Here is a 20,278-nt window from a genome sequence, read left to right as displayed (position 1 = left end):
TTTTTGCTCAGTGCCCAAGGTTTGAGGTTTCTGAAAGGCTGAATGTGATCACTAAAACTCTTTGCATTGTAGTAATATTCGGGTGTACAGTTTGGTCGAGTGTGTGCAGCTGGCCAGTCAGTGAATTAAGGATGGCTTAGAAAAGCAGAGAAGTGTGAGCCTTAGGGCAAGGTCTTAGATGGGAAACCCTATGGGGTGGTAAAGATGAACCAAGAGGAAATAGTCCTTCTGAGGCTAGGTGTCCAATACTTTCAAACAGCGGCTACGGTTCTTGGTGGGCTCTCCCAGGAACGCTTCTCCCATTCTGTTGCACATGGCATATGGAGCACCAGGGATCAAGGGTTGGCTGGGGAACATTTAACCGAGTTTTACTGGGGGATCTAAATTAGCTTTTTGGGTCCAAATGACTCATTTGACAATTGAGTCTTTGATATCTCTCCCCTTTGATACAGGAAGTCATCTCCCCTGGAGGGCTAAACTTGTGAAGGGGCCCATTGGTAATTTGGCACTTTCTTTTAAATAGGAATTCTTTGCAACAGGAAACTGGGTAAGGTTTTCGGAATCATTGAATATTAACTATCAAATGAAACTATAGCTACAGGAATAAATTATTTCTCTGCATCTGGACTGAGAACTTAACTTCTGATGAATGAAGGACAGAACTTCAACTTAAAGTTCACCCAGGTTGGTGTTTTGATGGCGTATCATTTATGCAAAATAAAGTGAATGCTTAACATCCACTTTATATTCATATTGTGTGGGCTCAAAAAGAGAAACAAAACCCATGGGCCCTCCCCTTAGAAAACTGAAAATCCTGAAGGATGAAGAAGATAAAGTTCAAAAATTATTAGAACAATGTAAAACCAGGTATGTGCACATTTTATGAACCTCAATATTGCTAAATAATCAAGCCTAAATTGTGTGGGTCCTTAAAATATGTGTATTGGATAATCATTAATGGCACCTGAAATACATGAATTTTATCATTCTTAATATATTCACTTAGAAGACTTGTTACTTAAGAGCTCTTTAGAATACAATGCTATATACTGCTGGGATTCAATCTAAGTTATACATTTTGTCATAAGAACTGGGCAGAGAGGATTTAGTAGAACTAAGCTTGGCTCTCAAAGTCAAGTCTGAAAAGAACAAAGGAAAAGATCTTCCTACTGCAACAACTCAATTCAGATGCCATTAAGATGTCTTCATTTACCCAGCTTGTCTAGGACTAAGCTTTTGAAGTTATTGCTTATGAAAAAGGTATGTGAACTACTGACCAGGGGTAATAGAATTACCTCCACACTCTCACTATACCCAAGGACAAAGCTAACAACCCGCAGGCGGGTGCTTTGACTGATAAACCAAGACCATCAAAGACCAAGGCATAATTTGCCTTTTTCTTACAGAATAGTCATTAGCCCAACCACTTAATGAACTTAATTAACTCAACAAAATTCTCAGTGGGAGAGGTACAGGAGCAAATGACCACTCCTTAATCCCTGCAAATTTTCACCATGAAAGATTGTCATCACTTTTTAAAAGGGCATTTCTTTAAAAAGTCCTGCCTTTGAGGTACGGAACATAAAACTCACCTGTAATTTTATTTGCAAAGTTACGGCCACACTTCAACAAAAGTACTCCTGACAACTGCTCATCTAATGGCTGGCTTTAGAAGAGGACAGGGGTGCTGATAACATCCATCAACAATGGATAAATTGTGATATATTCATATGATAGAGTGTTACTTGGTAACAGACTATGAATACGCTAAAAACATAAATGAGTCTCAAAAAACTGAACAAGAGAGTACATATTATTTATGTGAATTTCTTAGAATACGCAACACTAACCTACGGTGGTAGAAGTCAAAATAGTTAGTTGTATAAGGATGAACTGGAACGGGGCATGAGGGAATTTTCTGTAATACAAAAGTTGTGTATCTTTATTGGGGTTGCAGTCACCAAATCCCAAACTATACATTTAAAATCTGTGCATTTTATTGAATGTAAATTATATGTGGGTTTTTTTTTTTAAAGTACTAATTATCCACTGGATTCTAAAGTTAAGTATAATCTACTGTTGCAGAAAGCATCTAATAAATCTTACTATTATTAAAAACCAACACAGGCCATTCAGAAAGCAGATATGAAGCTTTAATTCACTGTGGGCATTTCTGTGACCAATACTATAAACTTTTCACATGTCTTCGTACAGATACATCTTTTAAAAGACACAGGTTTTTTACCAAGTACGGTGAAACATACCACCATTCCACTTAGTTAAGGGCGTATTATAAATATCATGAGCCACTGATTAAATATAAATACAGAGGTTGATACACATTAGAAAGTTTCCATAATAAAAAGAAGTTTAAGAAAGGTTAAATACAATGAAAGTTTACATATGTTCTTCACTTTAATTCTACATATCACATCACAGTGACAACCAATTACAGTAAAATCACAACTGCTTTTAGATGATAGTACATTCAAGTTTCTAAGATCCAATTATTTTTATTTCCACAATGTCAACTCCACACTGCGTTTTCATTCCTAGAGAGTAGACCAGCTTTTGGACTGCAGATCAAGTTTCTTGTGCAAGAATAATTACTATTTTGATTGTGACCACTGGAAATCGAATTTATATATACTGTACTAAAAAGAGACGAGACTATTAAGTATATAATAATATGGAACTCTTCAGTGGCAGTATTCAAAAGAAATTAAAATAGTAGCCTGAAAACGGGTTTTAATTGATACAGCAGTCTACACATATTTCAATTAAAAGATGACATCTGTCAAAACATTTAGAAATAAATATATAGTACAGCCTTCCCCCTTCCAAAATGCTGCCTGGAAGAAAAGTTCCAAGCTGAATTAAGGGGAAAAGTGGGGGAAAGAAAAAAAAACAACAACAAAACTCGGAAAACAAACATGATATGCTGCTCTGAGCTACAATGTGCCTGAGTCTGTTTTTCCACCGGAACAAGTTTTACCATCAGTTCCACATCACTTTAGTGTCCACAGTCCAGAGGAAGTCCTTGAACAGCTAGTTCATATTCTACAGAAATTGGAAGGACTCCTAAAACCCCTCAACGAATTGTACAAGGGAAAGCCAATCATGTGTTGTTTTAAAATCTATGTGAATATCAAACATAGTCATAGCCATTCTTTTAACAGTGATGCTAGAATAAGTGATGAAAATATATGCACAGCTGTACAAGATCACCATTAAACACAGGACAAATGACATTTGATGCATATCAAATAAGCTCCCAAAAAGCCAATTTGAATATATTTATTTTCATTTACTTTGATACAGCATTAGAAGGGACTGCATGTAATCACAGAGACTGCTGCAAACAACACTTGATGCTACTAAGGGATCTATTAAGCATCAGGCATGCACAACAGTTACCTTTTAAAACTTCTTGTGTATATATCTTAAGATTTCTATTTATAAGCTATAATATGCTTAAAGCATTTAGTCATTTTTAAACCAAATATTTCAACTGGCCTATGTTTATGTGGGGGAAAAACAAAAACTCCCTCCCTGGCCTCAACACCCAGAAGTAGAATTAAACCTTCCTCCCCAATTTGATATTTCAACTTATTTTATATAAGTCAGCCTTGAAATTCCAAAGGTGGGGAACATTCTTATCACTACTGAATGGACAGTATGATTTCCTGGCAGCAGTCTACCCACTGCACGCAGCATGCCAAGCCGCTGGGCGTTAAGAGATAAGCATGACTGTGCTGGTGGTTACAGAGGACAAGGATGGAACAGTCTCTTCTTTTTATTCTGCATCTTATTTCAAACGAAATGAAATGAAATCATTTCATTACTAAAAACTAAAAAAACTCTTTTTTTCTTTAACATCAATGTAAGAGTGGACGAAACCAAAAACATTGTCGTCTTCAGGTATGTGGCAGAACAGAAACTATCTTGATTACGTTAGGTCACCAGGGGTGGGGAAGGGAGTAGAGTTTGTTTTTCCATTTAAGAAGCATTCCAGTCAAATAATCACAAACACCTACAAATTCAGATTGCTTGGTTCTCAGTCATTTATGGCTGAAAGTACTGGATTTGAAAACCACTTCAGGCTAAAATAAATTTATACGAATGATGCATAGATTGTATATCTAGGAAATCATGCAGTAAATAAACATTCTCATGTACACTGGAATCTTAGTGACGACAAGGGTCTGCAGGTGTGAACAGTAATGTTTCTTCCCTTTTACTAAGAGAATACGCCCAGCAAGATCCTGGCTTTAGGCCTAGTCAAGATCTTACTTGCCAGGGCATCTTGATTTTCTCAGATTGATAAAAGAAGCCAATGTCACAAGACATTCGCAAAAGGAACTGACTTGCCACGCGTGCAGGTGCTGTGAGGTCCGAGCTAGGCAGAAGGAGACTCTTGTGACCCTGCCACCCTGCTGCAAAGCCAATTGGGAGTATCTGACCAGCTGGAGTATCAAATGGGTAAATGCTGAGAATGACCCACTGGAAATGTTTATTATCTTAGTATCTTTTACAAATCTATCTGCCCTTGAAATCTCTTTCATTTGGGAACTGCCAGGGAAAGATGTACTCACTATTCTTGGTTTTGATATGCCCCTACCACATGAGAATTGAACTGAACCACAATGATTGTAATGTCGTCTCTGTACATCCGAGCCAGCTCCTCAGGAAGACTAAGCATTTTGGAGAGGCGCTCGTGATCAACGGTCCCAAACTCGTTGTTGCCCACTGCATGACGAATGAGATGCGTTGCTGCATTCTGGTCCTCGAATACTGAGGACATCTTGGCTCTCCTCTCTGTTAAAAGGCCATGCATCTGTCCTAGAGTCACCTTGTAGCCGCCAACAGCTATTGGCTGTTGGTGATGCATGCCCGTCAGGTACTCGCCCACAATCCTAACCACATCCTGTCTATGCATCGTCTCCCAGAGCCCATCAGTAGCCAACACTAGAAACTTATCCTGTGGCCTTAATCGGTGGTAAGTTACCTCTGGCTCAGCAGTGAGATAAGGAGGCGTGTAATAATTAGGAGGGATAAACTTGGTATATTCATTGTCGTTCAACTGGTCTGGGCCTGATTCTATCACCCTCTTTTGAAGGTCAATGCTCCATTTGAACTTTACGTCTCCAAAAGCCCTAAACGGCATCAGCAAGCCAAGAAGCCGATCCTGTTTCACCACACTCTTGGCCTCATTCTTTGGGTGTTCCAATTTCAGCCGTTCCAGTTCTCTTTCATTCTGAGCATTGTGGTCATTAGAGAGAGTGACTGCTGACCAAGAGCCATCCTCTTCCTGCACACCCAGCATGGCTCTGCTATCGCCAGTATTGGCCACATGAAGGTCAACACCATCTACGTGGGCCACACAAGCGGTGGCCCCAGAAAATGCCACTCGGAGCACCAGGTAGTTGAGGAAAGAATTGGGGTCACCAACTTGAGCCTCCAAAGAGATGTCATTGTCAAGCCTCTTGAAAGCATTAATTAAAGCCTCCTTGACATCGATATCAGTCGACTCCCCGGTGTTGAGGTCTATAAGTTCTTGCCAGTAAGTCCTCAAGCTGTTGAAATACAATTTGGATGCTTCCTTACTGAAGTAATCATTGGGGTGCTTGTGCCACTGGAGAATGGGCAGCAGTGCCCGGCCACTCTCTACTGCGTTTTCAATCTCTAGCAAAGTCTCATGGGGTAACAGAGACACGGCAATATAATAAAAGAGTCTCTCACTGACTGCCTGGGAACAAGCGCAGCCCGCATGGCCGTCAAAAACCCCCAGAAGCATCCCTCTGGTCTGCAAGCAGGTGGCTGCGCTTCTCCGGTCCTCGATGGGCGCATTTGCAGGCAGCTGATTGCTGTCAAATCCAAGGACAGAACTGACGTTTTTGCCATCGAATTCTGGCACTTTGAAACTGTATTCATTAGCTTTCAGGATGCTGTTGACCTGTGGCGGGGTGAGGTAAAATTTCTGCGGCGTGGAAGCGTATCTCCGTCCCTGGGTGTACTGCCACCAGCTCTCCTTCGGCCGGCAGAAGGTAGCGTACGCCGGGTGCGGCGCGTACCTCAGGCGACTCTGCGCAAGGTACGGCGACGAGCAGCACAGATGTCTGTGGTGGCAGTAACACGCGGTGCCGTAGATTCTGCTCAGCTCACAGTTCCGGATCAGAGGGAAAAACAGTTGAGTCGGGGCTGGCATGGCATCAGAGAAGAGCGGCAGGCTGGAACTTCTGACGGGGATTCCTAGACAGCAATTACACAGACACACACAAAGGGAGGAGTTACATTTCACATCACCGCATCTAGCCTCGCTTTTGTAACAAATGTTTAGCAGGTGAATCTACATGCTAAGCCCTGTGCTCGGAAGCGCTATGTTTTATATGCCTACCGTGAACTATTTCTACAGGGCATATTCTGCTAAGCACAACTCTCAGTCACTCATGAAGCCAGGACTGTATGTAGCCTTGCTTTACTTTTCTCTTTTCCTCATATTTCTTTGTGCAGCGCAGACTCGACTGTACAGAACGTACAACAGATCTGGCTGGGTAAAGCCGAGGAGATGAAGATTATATAACACTATGCAGCGGCAGTCTACCTGGCCAATCACCCTCCTCCCTCTCTATCCTTAAGAAGGCCCTAGATCTCACAGACTGCACAGGGACTCCTCCCATTAATGAAAATCGTATGTCTGGGCTTGTGGTCAATTGTTAACATTCGATTACACATGGTTATCACCAAAAAGGTATTAGAATGCATCCCTAACGTATATGTATATATATGTGTATACAGTCATGAATTGTTTTGTAAGTTATATACATATACCACACTGTGTCAATATAATGTTCATTGTAACATATATAGAAAAGATCGTCCAAAATGAATAAAACTAGGAACTCCACTTTTCCCTTCCCGGACCCCAGAAGACGGTCTTGCAAACAACACCTCTCCAGACCACTGCGCCACTTTGGTGAGCTTAGGAACAGAGGTCTGCCACCAACCTGCCAAATAATCCTAGAAATGTCAGCTTACCTCTTTGGGCCTCACTTCCCTAGGTTGTTAAGTGAACACACAGAAGCAGATGCTACCAAAGGCCTCTTCTGGGATTCTATGCTTTTATAAGAGTTAGCTGAAGTCAGGCTTTGAAATCAGATGCTGGTTTCATTTTTTCATTATTTAATTTACTGTACCCTCTGTGATAAAAAAAAGTTTAAGTATACTAGTAGCTCTAAGACTTTGTCAGTAATGTAAATGCTTTCAGTTCTGGTATTTAATTTACTTGCTAGCATTTTCCCCTACTAATCAGTCATAAGGGAAAGCTATAGAAATACTATTTTCATCCATTATGGATCCCAAGTAGAATTCAATCCCTAGAAAAATATTTTCTCTTACATTTAAAAAAAAAGTATCCATTTGCCTTCGCAAAGCAATAGTTAAGTAACAGTTTAAGGTTTGTATAAAAAAAAGGTACACATTATTAATCAAGAACAAAAATTGTAATACTATATGACACCGAAAATATTTTGCCAAACATTTATCTAGAAAATTTTATGAAGGTGTATCATTAATCCAGATAATTCATGCAAGAAAAAAAAAAAACCTCTCTTCCTTCTCACTAACATATATTTCCCTTGAATTTTTGAAGTATTGCTTCAAAAAATTCATCTGGCCTATAACGAAATAGACTTTAGAAACACTTTATTAATTTCTTTTTTAGAAAGAAATTAACACGGGGCTTGAACTCAGGACCCTGAGACCAAGCCCTGAGCTGAGATCAAGAGTCGGACAGCTAACTGAATGAGCCACCCAGGCGCCCCAGAAATACTTTAAGTAAGGAAACACATTCAGTAAACAAAAAAGAATACATAAAACCATTTGAGTCTTAATATCAGCAATTCTTTCTTAAGTATGACCCCATTACAGGAAAAAAATGTACAAATATCACAGAAATTGCTAGCTATAAGTTACATTACTTTCAGGTACCCTCCTTGGACAAGTAATTGGAGAAGTGAAAGTGGGATGTGGGAGAGCAGAGAAAATCAAACACTGAATAATAACTGATCCTTGTTTGCTTCCGTAATAAGTACTGCATAAGCCAGGCATATAGAACCTCTTTTGCAAGTGATAGAAAGTACCACTATTTTAAATGTACTACTGAGGAAGGGATTTGTTTAAAAAACTGAAGATAAGCACAGGCAACAGAAGGTAATGATGAGAACTTTGGAAATAAGATCAATAACTAAATAAGCATTCTGAAATGCAGTAATGAAAAATAGAAATTCCAGAAGAACAGGAATCTATCAAGACTAACCACTCAAATAACCGCACTTCAAACTGAATACCTGAAAGTCATCCAAAGGTTAGGGGTACATGATTGAGCCAGGAGATGGGCTCAAATGTTGGGCCACATGACATTGGCTTCCAGACATAAACCATATCTCTTGTTAGATTTGCATGCGGAAAGCATATTAACTCATTTCATGCTTTGTATAAAGATTTTCTATTATTAAAAATATAAACAGATGCCCATCTTAAGAGAAATTTTCTCTATAACTTTAGACAAGTTTGCATTTATACTATTTTAAAATTTAAGACTTTTCCAGGAAGAAGAAATGTTTGTTTCTGCATGGAATGTAAACTGAATCAAAGTACTACTTTGTGTGTGCGGGTATGTGTGTATGTGTTTGCAAGGGGGAGGTTGGTAGATGCGTAACAGCTTTTGGTTAGATGATGTCTAATCAAGGAATAACAAGTCCAAGAAAACTGCACTTTCCTTAAATACTTTGTTTTGAAAATTTTTCTGCTTTTGTAGTTGACTGCAAAATGAATGAAATATTGTGGCAAAAGAACTGATTCATGCAGCAGATGCTCTGAATAATACATAAATTCAAACAGCAAGCACTCAAATACTCAGGTAATACATTTTTCCTTTAAGACAAAAGTTCTCAAGATTAAAAAAAAAAGCAGAGTGGAATTTATCAACTGTATCTTTCAGTTATTCAGGAGCTTAGCATATGGACTGAGACTGTATCCCAATTCCCCAACTCCCAACATGCCTTCAAAAGACAAATTCTTAGAGAAAATGGAGTTCATGAAAACCCTGCTCTGTGATTAATAAGTGTTCTATCACCACCAGTACACATGATATATTCTCTCCATCAGATCAGATATCCTTAGAAGTCAGAGTACTTTCAAATGCTTCTTTAAACCATTAGTGAGCATTCAAAAACTCTGAGTATCTTCACAACAACAAAACCCCACGAAACTTTTGTGGACAAACTCGCTAAATTAATGAAGTAGAAAGCCTTGATTAGACAATTAAGAACAGCAACAAGGTACAGTGCTGGTAAACTGCAGCAGTGTCATATTTTCAAGTGATTTCTGACCACAATTTCACTGAGAAGTCCCCATCCCGTGATCCAGACTCAGCCACCTTACATGCAGCATCTCAGTCCTGGGCAAACTTGGCCCATTTTGCTAATGACTAATAAGCAAAGATGCACTGCAATCCGAAACAGGAGAGAGACCCATCCATTCTTAGTGATGTGCTGGGCAGAGCCTGTGCCAAGAAACGATTCCACCTTCATTCAATACACTCGCGGACCATATTAATTAGAAAATGCTGTTAATACTGCACTGACTCCGGAGCTCTTTAGCTTTCAAAGCTTTTGGTGTAAAACGGGGGGGGGGGGCTATACTAGTCATTAAATGTGTCAGAACCTCAGTTTATGTAATCCAATTGCATTAAACATTCTGTATAAAGACTTTTCAGTTTCTCAGCATTTTCTGGAAATGCCTAGCCATTTCACAGCTCCCATCCTCTCTACAAGAATGAAGAAACCGGTTTCCTTCAGAAGACCCGAAGCCCCAAGCCAGCACTTGTTTGATTAGTTTCCTTTGTCCCTACCTAAAATTGCACTCACTAAGGTATCAAAGCTATCCGGGTCCAGGACCCCTTTGTCCCCTTTTTCTATCTACCTCACCCCGTAATTCCACGGCGACCCACCTAAAACCATTCACACACAAAATCAGTCACCATCCTTCCTGGGTACCCAACGCAGGTAGTTAAGTGAATACCTACCAATTCGTCTGGGCCCGGGACACACACACATTCTCCTGTCATCACAACACGGAGCCGACAACATCCACAACCCGCGCGGACAGCAGCAGCGACAGCAGCACCGGCCCATTGAAAGCAAGGCAGAGATGCTCATTAGAGGAGGCGGCGGCGGGGGAGGCGGGCACGGAGGAGGGGCGAGCTCTCGCTCCAGCCCCGGGAATGGGGCTGGGAGGGGGGGGGAAGGACGGAGCAGGGAGAAAGGGGTGGGGAGAAGAAGGAAACCAAACAAACTAACCCACCCTGCAGGAGAGGCAGGGACGCAGCCCGAGGCGGCGGGGAGCCAGAAGCGAGCAGAGGTTTGCTCCTGGACCAGCCCCTCCATCCAGCTCGGGCGCGGAGCCCACCGGCNCCGCGGTCGCCGCTCCCCACGCGCGCCGGGCAACCTCCTCACAACTTTGGGCGGGGAGCGGAGGATTCCGGACCCGGCGGCTCGGGGCCGGGAGCAGGGAATACGAACCGGGCACGCAGGGGAGGAGCCGCTTCTTCCCGACGAGGAGGCGGCCGCGGCAGCAGCAGCGGCGACACCACCCCGCACTCCTTCCAGGCCGCCCCGCTTAACTCCCCGGAGTGCGGCCCCAGGCCCCCAGCTGGCCCACTCCCTGCCCCGCCGGGCCTCCACCCTGCCCCGCCCGAACGTCCGGGCCAGAGCACTTCCCGCCTCCGGATTGGCTGCGCAAAGGCGAGTGGGCGGAGAGGAGGAGAGCTGGCCCTGCCCGAGGCGGCGAGGGGGGCGGAAGAGCAGATCGCTCCGAGCCAGCTTTGTGACGTCGTGGGGGTCAGACAATCCCTTCCATTCCGAGCGAGCCGCTCATTGGTTGCACGGGCCCGCCTCACGTGACGGCGCCCGGTAGCAGGGTGGAAGGTGGGGCTTCGTGGCGCTAGGGATCTGCGACCGGCTAGGCGGGGCGGCGTTGAAACGGCTGGCGACTGGCAGGGTAGGAAAGAAGCTTTGGGGCCCGCCCAGCATCCCCACAAGCTGGGGTCTCGGCCGAGCTTCCGCGAATCCCTGGCACCTTGGCGGGGGACCGGCCATGTGCCAAGTGGCCAGGCGGTTGAGCCTCCCTGCGCCTTCCTGGTGGGCCCAGGCTTCGTAGGATAGGCTGCGGGGACAGGTCTCAGCCCAGCAAGGGAACGGAATTCCCAGCCTTTTGCCCTAGAATAAAAGGCACGACTATCCCAAAGCATCTGTTGCCCCATTCACTTGCAGATTTTAGAAACATTAACTCAGATAATGTTTTCTGTCGTTTTCTGGACACCTAGGGAAAGGAAGCCGGTCTAAACAGCAGCAAGAAGTAGATGTGGGCAGGGAATTATTTTCCCGTAAGAGTGGGTGTGTGCTCTGAAGGGCTTTGAAGTCAGTATTGCCTCGTTTCCTCTGGTTACCCCTATAACGGAGAATGCAACCTATACAAGTGGGAAAGTACTGGACTTGGAGTCAGAGGACCATCATCCAAGTCATTTCTGCTCCATCAGACTGTTTCTGTGACGTGAGGTTAGGCTTGGGGTGGCATTGGCGTTCTGTGATTAAGCAGAAGACATCCTGAGGGCGTCTTCATTTTCCTCCATCCCCACATATCCCCTCTTTATGGGAACTGCGTCATTGATAGTGGCTTCTAAAAGCTTCCTTGAAGATGACAGCAAGTTGAACATTGCACTTATCCTGGTTAGTGTTAAAGTTTTCTTTGATTTATTAAGCATATCTGCTTACTAGCTAACAAAGTTCATAAAATGATGTGAGCTGGATATAAAAACTGTCATGTTAATAGTATTGTGAAGTTTTATTTTTATTAATCTTGCATTATCTGATTTGTATGTAATAAAGAAAAAAAACTTTATATACACAAAACAGTTGCCAAGAACAGGTTCTTCATAGTTCCCGAATGTTATCAGCTGCCTCCTCTATTCTCTAAATAAATTAGAAGAGAGCTTTTTGTTCAGCTCCAAGCTGCCCACAGAACTCTTGTAGCTGCGCTAAGTGGCCTTCATCCCTGTTTAGATGGTCCATCTGCCTCACTAGCCCCTTTCTTTTTACTTCTCAAATGAGCTTCCCATAATTTTGTAAGTATTCTTCACCACCCTTTTCCCTATTAGTCTATGATTTATTTATCTGGGTTTTTTTTTGGTTCATAGAAACAGTAGAATGTGGTTTAGCATATAAGTAAGAGCAGAGCTGGACGCAGGCTGCCTGGGTTCCAGTCTCGGCTCTGGAGCTTACTATGTAGTCTCGGGCAACCTTGTTCTGGCTCGGCTCTCTCATGTGTAAGATAGGAATAAAAATAGTGATAACTCACAGGGTTGTATTACGTAGGTCAATATATATTGTGCTAAAGAAATTACATGGCAGGTAGTAAGGGCTATGTAAGTATTAGCTTTTTTGGGGGCAAGTGGCTGGCTCAGTCTATAGAGCATGTGACTGTTGATCTTGGGGTTGTGAGTTCAAGCCCCACGTTGAGTGTAGAGATTACTTAAAAATAAAATTTTAGAAAGTATTAGCTATTAATTTTTTTGACATGTGTCCAGATAAGTGTGCCTCTTTTAGATTTAGGACTCCTAAAAAGTAGGAGATCCAGAGTCTTAAGTGCAATATGTTCTTAGTTCTTAGATACTAAGAAGTTAGTCTTAGAACCTTAGGATATCAGTTTAATATCCGTGAGGGGTATCACTACCTCTTAGGCCCTATTTTGCAGTCATGGTGACCGGTTAACTGAAGGTAAGAGTAGATTTTTACAAGTTTCTGCATAAGGTCTCAGAAGTGAAGTTTATATACTAGGCTTGTCTGTCGTCTAGAAACTTTTTCCCAATGACTGCAAAAGTAGAGTACTGAGACTCCAGAATGTATACATCCATATCAATGACCCCTTCAAGTTGTTACCTTGGTTACATATACTTTTATTCCACACCAGCGTTGCCATTATTCAGAGTACTTTTAAAATTACCTCTTCAAATTGTTTTTGTCTGCACAGGAAATTCCAACTTGTTTTACCAAAACCAGCACCTTGGTTGTTTATACCAAAATACCATTGATTTCCCCCATCTTACTATTCTTAGTTCTAAATGACCTGGCTATTTCTGTAAATAACATGCAGTCTCAAAAAACGAGTGTTTGCCACCATTAAGTATAGTCAAAAGAATTTGTCAGGAGTTTTGAATGCAATGTCAAGGTATGTCTGGAATCAGAATAAAGGCTCCCCAAAGTAATGGCCGTGAAATAAATTCATTTAGAGGTGCAAGTTTTGTTTTCTCGCTGCAAAGTTGTAGGACTCAGTGATAGGTATACTATAAATAGTCCTGCAGAGGAATCAAGCGCCTGTACCACGGGGGGAGATTCTTGAGTATCTCAGCCTTGTCTCCTCTCTGCCTTGGCTTTCTTCCTGTCTCTAGATCACCATTCAGCCAGTCAGTAGACTTGCTTCAGAAGTGCTGTTTGTTAGCACATGGTCATCTGGCCAGGCAAGGGCAAGTCCTTGGGTGTGCTGCTCTGACCCCACAGACCGTTTTAGCCACCAGCACACCTGTTGTCACTTGGACATCAGAAGGCATAGAAGTGAAGCTCTGTGACAACCCAGGATTGTAAAGGAGGGCTGGCAAAGAGAGAGGAAGGGGTTTCAAAAATAGTCTGATGCCAAAAAAAGGGCTGTGCAAAAAGACCTATTTTGTCAACACACATGCTTTCTGTGATACCAGTAATGCAAAGACAGTTCTTGAGACGCTTGACAGTCATTTTGTTGCCCTAGAATAAACCTGGAAACGAGCAAGTACTGAACCAGATTGCCCTGTTGTTCTGGTGGATGGATGACCAAACCCTTGGGGGTATTGGAGGTTAGCTGTGACAACATGGAGACGGTCCAGCAGAGTGTCAGGGGTACCAGCCAGGGAGCTTAAAATAGATTTGCATGTGGGTCTGAGATGCTGTTGGCCCCCTGGCTAGTGACTTACCTTTGCCTTTGCCAAAATCAACAGTCAGAGGGAAGGGAGGCGGGGTCTACCACACTCCTCTTTAAGTCCTACTTCCCTCCGGATCTTTTTTTTCCCCCTCCAGATCTTGAATAGGAAATCCAGTATTTACTGAGTACTTAAGCAATAGGTATCTCTTTTATTACCACCCAGGGTTGAGAGTTACTTCTTTGAAATGATTTGGAGTTACGCAGTGAGATGGACAAATCACCTATAAGAAAGACGCAGAATATGTACTGTAGCTCATGTCATGTGGACTAGGGGCTTTAAAGGTGCTTTCACAGTTAGCTCATTTAATATTTTAAAAGTAATCTGTTGTCATCAGAATTCATGAGGCCATAGTATGTTTGAGGTGGCTGGAAAGAAAATAAAGCTTCATTCTCTTGCAAAACTAAGGACAAAAGTCTCCTGACCAGTAGGCAGGAAGTTTCTGTGCATTAATTTAACATGACAAAGAATATGAAAAGTTTGTGTCTGGGGTTGGTTAATTTGAGGTTCCGTTGCTTTAGTAAGAAGGCTGCCGGTCTGGGGACCTGAGTGGCAGGCACATCTTTCAATAATCCCTGTTAGTGGGGCTGTCTTAGAATATTGAGGTTGACATGCGTGCGGGAGATTGGTATTGTCTAGCCCTCAGACAATCTGCCAAATTGATTTTTCATTCAGTGTCAGTCTATAGATGGATTCCCCGGAATACAGAGGATAAAAGGTGAAGAAAGGGTTTCAGGGGGACTGAGACGTTGGGGTAGGTCCAGAGCACTTTATACAACAGGTGCTGATTCCTGGTGCCTCTGAAGCAGGTCAGGCCAGTCTGCAGACTTCGGGAGAAGCCCCCACTCTATACACTCAAAAATATAGCTTAAAAGCTATAATTCTTTGCTTGTCTGTACACCTTAATGACTAGAATGTAAGCCTCTCAAGGGCAGGGACCATGTCTCTTTTATGTATCGATGTAAACCCATGGCTTGGCATACAGTGAGAACTAACAGGTAGGGAGTGCTTTATTTTACCCGGTTCTAACTGCCCTGTCTCATTATATCCTCCTAACACTCATATGAGGTAGGTGTTATCATTCATTTCGTTTCTCAAGAGAAGAAAATGAGTCTCAACGAGGGCAATTTGCTCAGGGTTACAGACATAGAAGGTAGTAGAACCATCTATCCCAGAGCTTGCTCTCTAAGCCACCACGTTACAAGGACCACCACCTGTAATAGGTGCTCGATAATGAATGAATGAACTCATTTCAAATGAAGAAAGAGGTGGCATGTTGCAACAGATGAATACAGTGTGACAAAGAACTGAAGAAAGTTTCACATTTTCATTATGGATTTCAGGTCAAACTATGTATTTGCAGCATTTTCACCCATGCTTACTGTGTCTGTGACCAGCGATAGGTTCTGTAAGGCTCAGTGTTATCACCTCTGAGTGACCCCTGTTGTCAGAGTGCTGCAGGGTTTGGTCGTGGTTTTTCAGGAGAACCAACTGTGGCTCTAAAAGCATATTTTCCTTGGAAGCCAGATATTAATATTTGTAGATGAATACCTAATGGATTCGATTCAAATCCTAGTAATAAAACTATAGATAATTATATGATACAAGCGAACAGTTTACTGTCAAAGCTATAAATTATGTTCAGTTTAAACGTTACTTTTATTTTTAAGCAGTATCAACTGGAGGGAGAAAAGTTCAAGGAGAGAAAGAAGACAGACAAATTAAAGTGGAGTGTTAGTAATAGCTATTGAATTATGTATTCGGTTTCTGCCAGGAACAATGGGCTCTGGAACGCTAATCAGACTACTTAGGTAATTACTCAGGTACGATATCTGGGTTGAGATTTTATCCCTTAAGGCATCATGGTTTTGTGAAATGGGTATAGGTTGGAGTCAGACCTGAGTTCAAATCCTAGCTCTGCTTCTTACTAGCTGGGTAATTTTTCAAAATTTACCCAATAGCTTCAACTTTTAAAAAAATCCAAGGCATGTTGTAAAGATTAATGATAATGTCAGTGAAAATACCAAATGATGGCTGCCAAATGGTACCAAGTGGTAGCACTTAAATGAGTTCTCTATCTCTGCTGTAAGAGATGGCCACAGATGCCGTGGTTAACAGCACACATATCTTATGGTTCTGGAGGTCAGAAGTCTGAAATGGGTTTCAGTGGGCTAACATCAAAGTGTCAGCAGAACTGCATTCCTTTCCGAGTCTTTAGGGAAGAAGCTGTTTTCTCGCCTTCCCCAGCATACAGAAGCTGCCTGCCTTCCCAGGCTAATGGCTCCTTTTTTCATCTTCCAGGCGAGTAGGGAGACCTCTTCAGATCACTAACTCTGATCTCCTCCACTGCTTTCCTTTCTAAAGGACACTTGCGATTCCGTGGGGCCAGCACGATAATCCAGGATGATCTCTTTATTTTAAAATCAGCTGATTGGCAACCATAATTCCATCTGTAACCTGAGCTTCTCCTTGCAGCGTAACAGCAGCATATTCATACGTTCTGAGGATTATGGTGTGACCATCTTTTAGGGAGGGACATTGTTCTGCCTGCCACAGCACTTTTCTCCATTAATATTTGTTCCTTCATTCATACACTTATGAAAGGAAAATATGATTGGTGAAAGTATCTTTTACCCTCCAGAAATCTGTTCAGGTAGAGAGCTTAGATTTTTAAAAATTAAAAATGGGGTGCCTGGGTGGCTCAGTTGGATAAATGCCTGCCTTCGGCTCAGGTCATGATCTCAGGGTCCTGGGGTTGAGTCCGGTGTCAGGCTCAGTGGGGAGTCTGCTTGTCCCTCTCCCTCTGCCCCTCCCCCCACTCATTCTCTCTCTCCCAAATAAAATCTTTTTAAAAAAATAATAAATGAATGAAAATACACAGATAATTAATATAACTGACAATTTTATTAAAAATCTCATCAGAAAATTAACTGACAAGACAATTTGCAACAGACCCTAATGTGAGCCATTCAAGTTTGTGCTACAGACTTTTACAGGAAAGATCACTTAGGTGCATGAGAGGCAAAAAAGAATCACTGGAAATTTTGATTGTCTATAAGAATGAATATAGTAAGGGTGCCCCCTTCCTTCCCCAAAAGATGCATGTGGCCTTAGTTTGCTTTAAGATAAGAACAAGGGAGGTGATAGCCTCTTTCCATTCTGCCTTGGTGACTCCCCACCAAACTTAGAAGGGTGTAGAAAATCTTCAGTGGAGCCAGAGGAGGGCAGCCAATGGGGTGAAGAGCCAAGAATCGAAACGAGAAGTTTGGGGATATGCATGGTGCGATCTTCAAGTACTTAAATGAGAGTCACACGAAAAGAAAGCTAGATTTTGAAAATTCTAGTTTGCAAGTGCTAGAATAAATGTGTATCAGTTAGATTTAAACTCGGTCTTATAACTTTATGTGGTTATAGTTTTCTGAAAATGGAATGACTGCCCCTTGAGGTAATGAGTTTCCCATTACTGAAGGTATCTGAATAAAATCCAGACGATAGTATGAAAGAATGAGCTTCCAAAGCACTTTGTTCATGTCTCAAACATCGTATTTACATTGTTATCATTTACATTCCAGTCTTCCTGTATGAATTGTTACCTCGTTCTAGGCTGAGCCTATCATACTCATTTTTACCTGGTTTAGAAGGTATTCATTGAATATTGGATGGGCGAGTGGATGTTGTCTGGATGAGGTTGAGGTTGGACAGAGTGACCTTTGGAGTCTCCAACGCTGAGAGTCTCAATTCTCTGAGCTAGGATTTGAACTAGGTTTAGAGAGTAGAATTGGAATCCAGAAAGGAGGTGCTGGTGGTGCATTCTAGGCTTCACAGTATGGAAAGGCCTAGAGAAGGGATAGAGCAAATCTGAGTGGAGGTGCTGTACTGGACGAAGAACAGGAGTTAGAGTTGGGGCAGAAAGCTGGCTGGTGATTTCCTGCAGTCTGGACCCAGGTTGACACTTGGCTAAATTGTTATGAAAGAAAAGTACTCTGACAATCATATGTGTCATGGCTGGATGGGGGATGGCTGGGGGCTTAGTGTGGACTTAGTTATGTACCTCCCCAATTTGTATATTGGATGAGGATGGGGCCCTCATGATGGGATTAGTGCTCTAATAAAAAGAGACACCAGGAAGCTTGCTTCCCCACCCTCCCTCTCATGCAAGGACACATAGAGAAGGGTGCCATCTGCAAACCAGGAAGAACACCCTCACCAGGGAAAAAATCAGCCTAAGACAGGCTATTGCCTAAATATGGAGGAAAAAGTTAAAACTCTGAGCTAGACATTGGAGGAAGAATATAAAAGAGGGGACAGGTGGGAAGAGACATTATTGAAAATACCAGGACTTGGTGGTAAAGCAAATAGGAGAGGGAGGAAAGGAAGGGTATCCAAGAGGCCCAAAGCTTTGTGCATGGGTGACCACGAGGATGGACTTTTATGCCCACTGAATTTCTTTCTTATTCAGATGGAAGGAATTTGGAAAAATATTCAGAAGGTTCGAGATTTCCCAAAACCGTTTCTGTTAAGCTCAGGGCTGAAAGTGGACTTTTTTCATATTTGTGAGGATGAAAAGTCAAGAGTATTAGCCTGTGAAGGGCGAAAGTTTCAGAGCCGAGCTGCAGTACGGGTAAGACTTTGCCCTGAATGGCGGTAGTGACAGCAGGCACAGCTGGGGGGGAGCCTATCACGGGCCTGCACAAGAGCAGCCACTTGGTAGGATCACCCCACGTCATTAAATGACCTGTGAAGGTGAAGGCCTTTCAACTGGTCCTCCACACAGTGTCTGCTTTAGGGCAGTGTGCAACGAAAATTCTCATCCCTATTAGTACTAAGGATAATTATATGTTTCTTAGGTAATTGGATTTGCTTTTTGACATTTTTGGACTCTGAATTGAACAAACACCTGACTCCGTCTGTGTGTGACAGGGAGAGGGAGGAGGTTGGAGGAGGCACCCAACGTTTCAGAGCCAGGATGGTGGTCCAGTTATAGCATATGTGTCATATATTACTTTTTTTGCCTCTTTTCCATTTCTTTTTATATCCACACCCTTGTTTTTCTGTCCTCCCTCCTCTTTTAATTTATGCTGCTTTGTATTTTATGCATCCCTGAAAGTAGTCCTCAATTCATTCTGGAACAAAGGAAAATAAGTACAAATAGATTTTTATGTGTATTAGTCCCCATTTTATACATGAGCAAGCAGAGGCTCAATTAATTTTCTAACTCACCTAAGATTACAGTGGGTATTTCAGTTATCTATTGCTACGTAACAAATCACCCTTGAAATGAGCAACTGAACACATGAACATTTATTTTCTCACTTGGTTTCTGAGAGGCAGGAATCCGGGAGCGGCTTAGCTGAGTGGTTCTAGCTCAGAGTCTGAGGAGGGTGCCGCCAGGCTGTTGGGGGTGTTGCAGTCATCTGAAAGCTTGACTGGGGCTGGACGATCTGCTTGCAGCTCACGCCCATGGTAGCTGGCAGAACATTTCTGTTACTTGTTTCTTGAGCCTCTCTACAGGGCTGTTCACAACCTAGGGGCTGGCTTTCCAGAAAGCCAGTGATCTGAGGAAGACACTGAGATGAAGCCGCAATATATTTTATAATTAAACCTCACAAATGATATATGGTCACTTCCTTACATTCTGTTGGTCACACACACAAATCCAGGTAACACTGGGGAGGGAACTCCACAAGGGTGTGAATTTCAGGGGTGAGGATCACTGGGGCCATCTCGGAGGCTGCCAGCCACACTGAGTAAATAATGTAGCTGAGGGGCGCCTGGGTGGCTCAGTTGTTAAGCGTCTGCCTTCAGCTCAGGGCATGATCCTGGTGCTGGGATCCTGCTTCTTCCTCTCCCACTCCCCCTGCTTGTGTTCCCTCTCTCACCGGCTGTCTCTCTCTCTGTCAAAAAAATAAAATTTTACCAAAAAAAATAATGTAGCTGAGTCCACATGATGTCACTTTTACAGAAGCACTGGATTCATGCTCAAGTGTGGCCCCCTGAGCTGTTTCCATTCCTTGCATCTTGAACACAGTGAATGAGCACCAGCGAGCAGCGCTATTCGGGGATTCCAGTTTTCTTCTCTGAGGCTGTTTACCATTGCCCATGCTGCCACAATTTCATCCGTAAAGCTTTGTGTAGCCTTGTAACTCTATTTAATCATTGCTAAAGGTAAATCCAAATCTGATTCTTAAGATAACACTAAATGATTTAACT

The 20,278-nt window shown here is 42.6% G+C and overlaps 1 protein-coding gene across 2 annotated transcripts; it reads right to left on the bottom strand.

Moving 5' to 3' along the window:
- Nucleotides 1–2,131: 2,131 nt before the first annotated feature.
- PDP1 (pyruvate dehyrogenase phosphatase catalytic subunit 1) lies at nucleotides 2,132–10,832 on the bottom strand. 2 transcript variants are annotated; one of them, XM_034668306.1, is made up of 3 exons: nucleotides 10,584–10,832; nucleotides 10,088–10,122; nucleotides 2,132–6,252 (listed from the first exon to the last, which is right to left on the bottom strand). In XM_034668306.1, exons 2-3 carry the CDS (start codon nucleotides 10,116–10,118, stop codon nucleotides 4,595–4,597), a joined length of 1,689 nt encoding a protein of 562 aa, XP_034524197.1. In that variant the 5' UTR covers nucleotides 10,119–10,122; nucleotides 10,584–10,832; the 3' UTR covers nucleotides 2,132–4,594. The 2 variants fall into 2 exon arrangements, with proteins under 2 accessions (XP_034524197.1, XP_034524198.1); XM_034668307.1 differs by lacking the exon at nucleotides 10,088–10,122 and having other exon boundaries at nucleotides 10,584–10,828.
- Nucleotides 10,833–20,278: the final 9,446 nt, after the last annotated feature.

The sequence above is a fragment of the Ailuropoda melanoleuca genome, chromosome 9, assembly GCF_002007445.2.
Source record: "Ailuropoda melanoleuca isolate Jingjing chromosome 9, ASM200744v2, whole genome shotgun sequence".
Lineage (NCBI taxonomy): Eukaryota > Metazoa > Chordata > Mammalia > Carnivora > Ursidae > Ailuropoda > Ailuropoda melanoleuca.
Note: the sequence above shows the minus strand (reverse complement) of the source record. Positions and strands in the feature narration are given on the sequence as shown.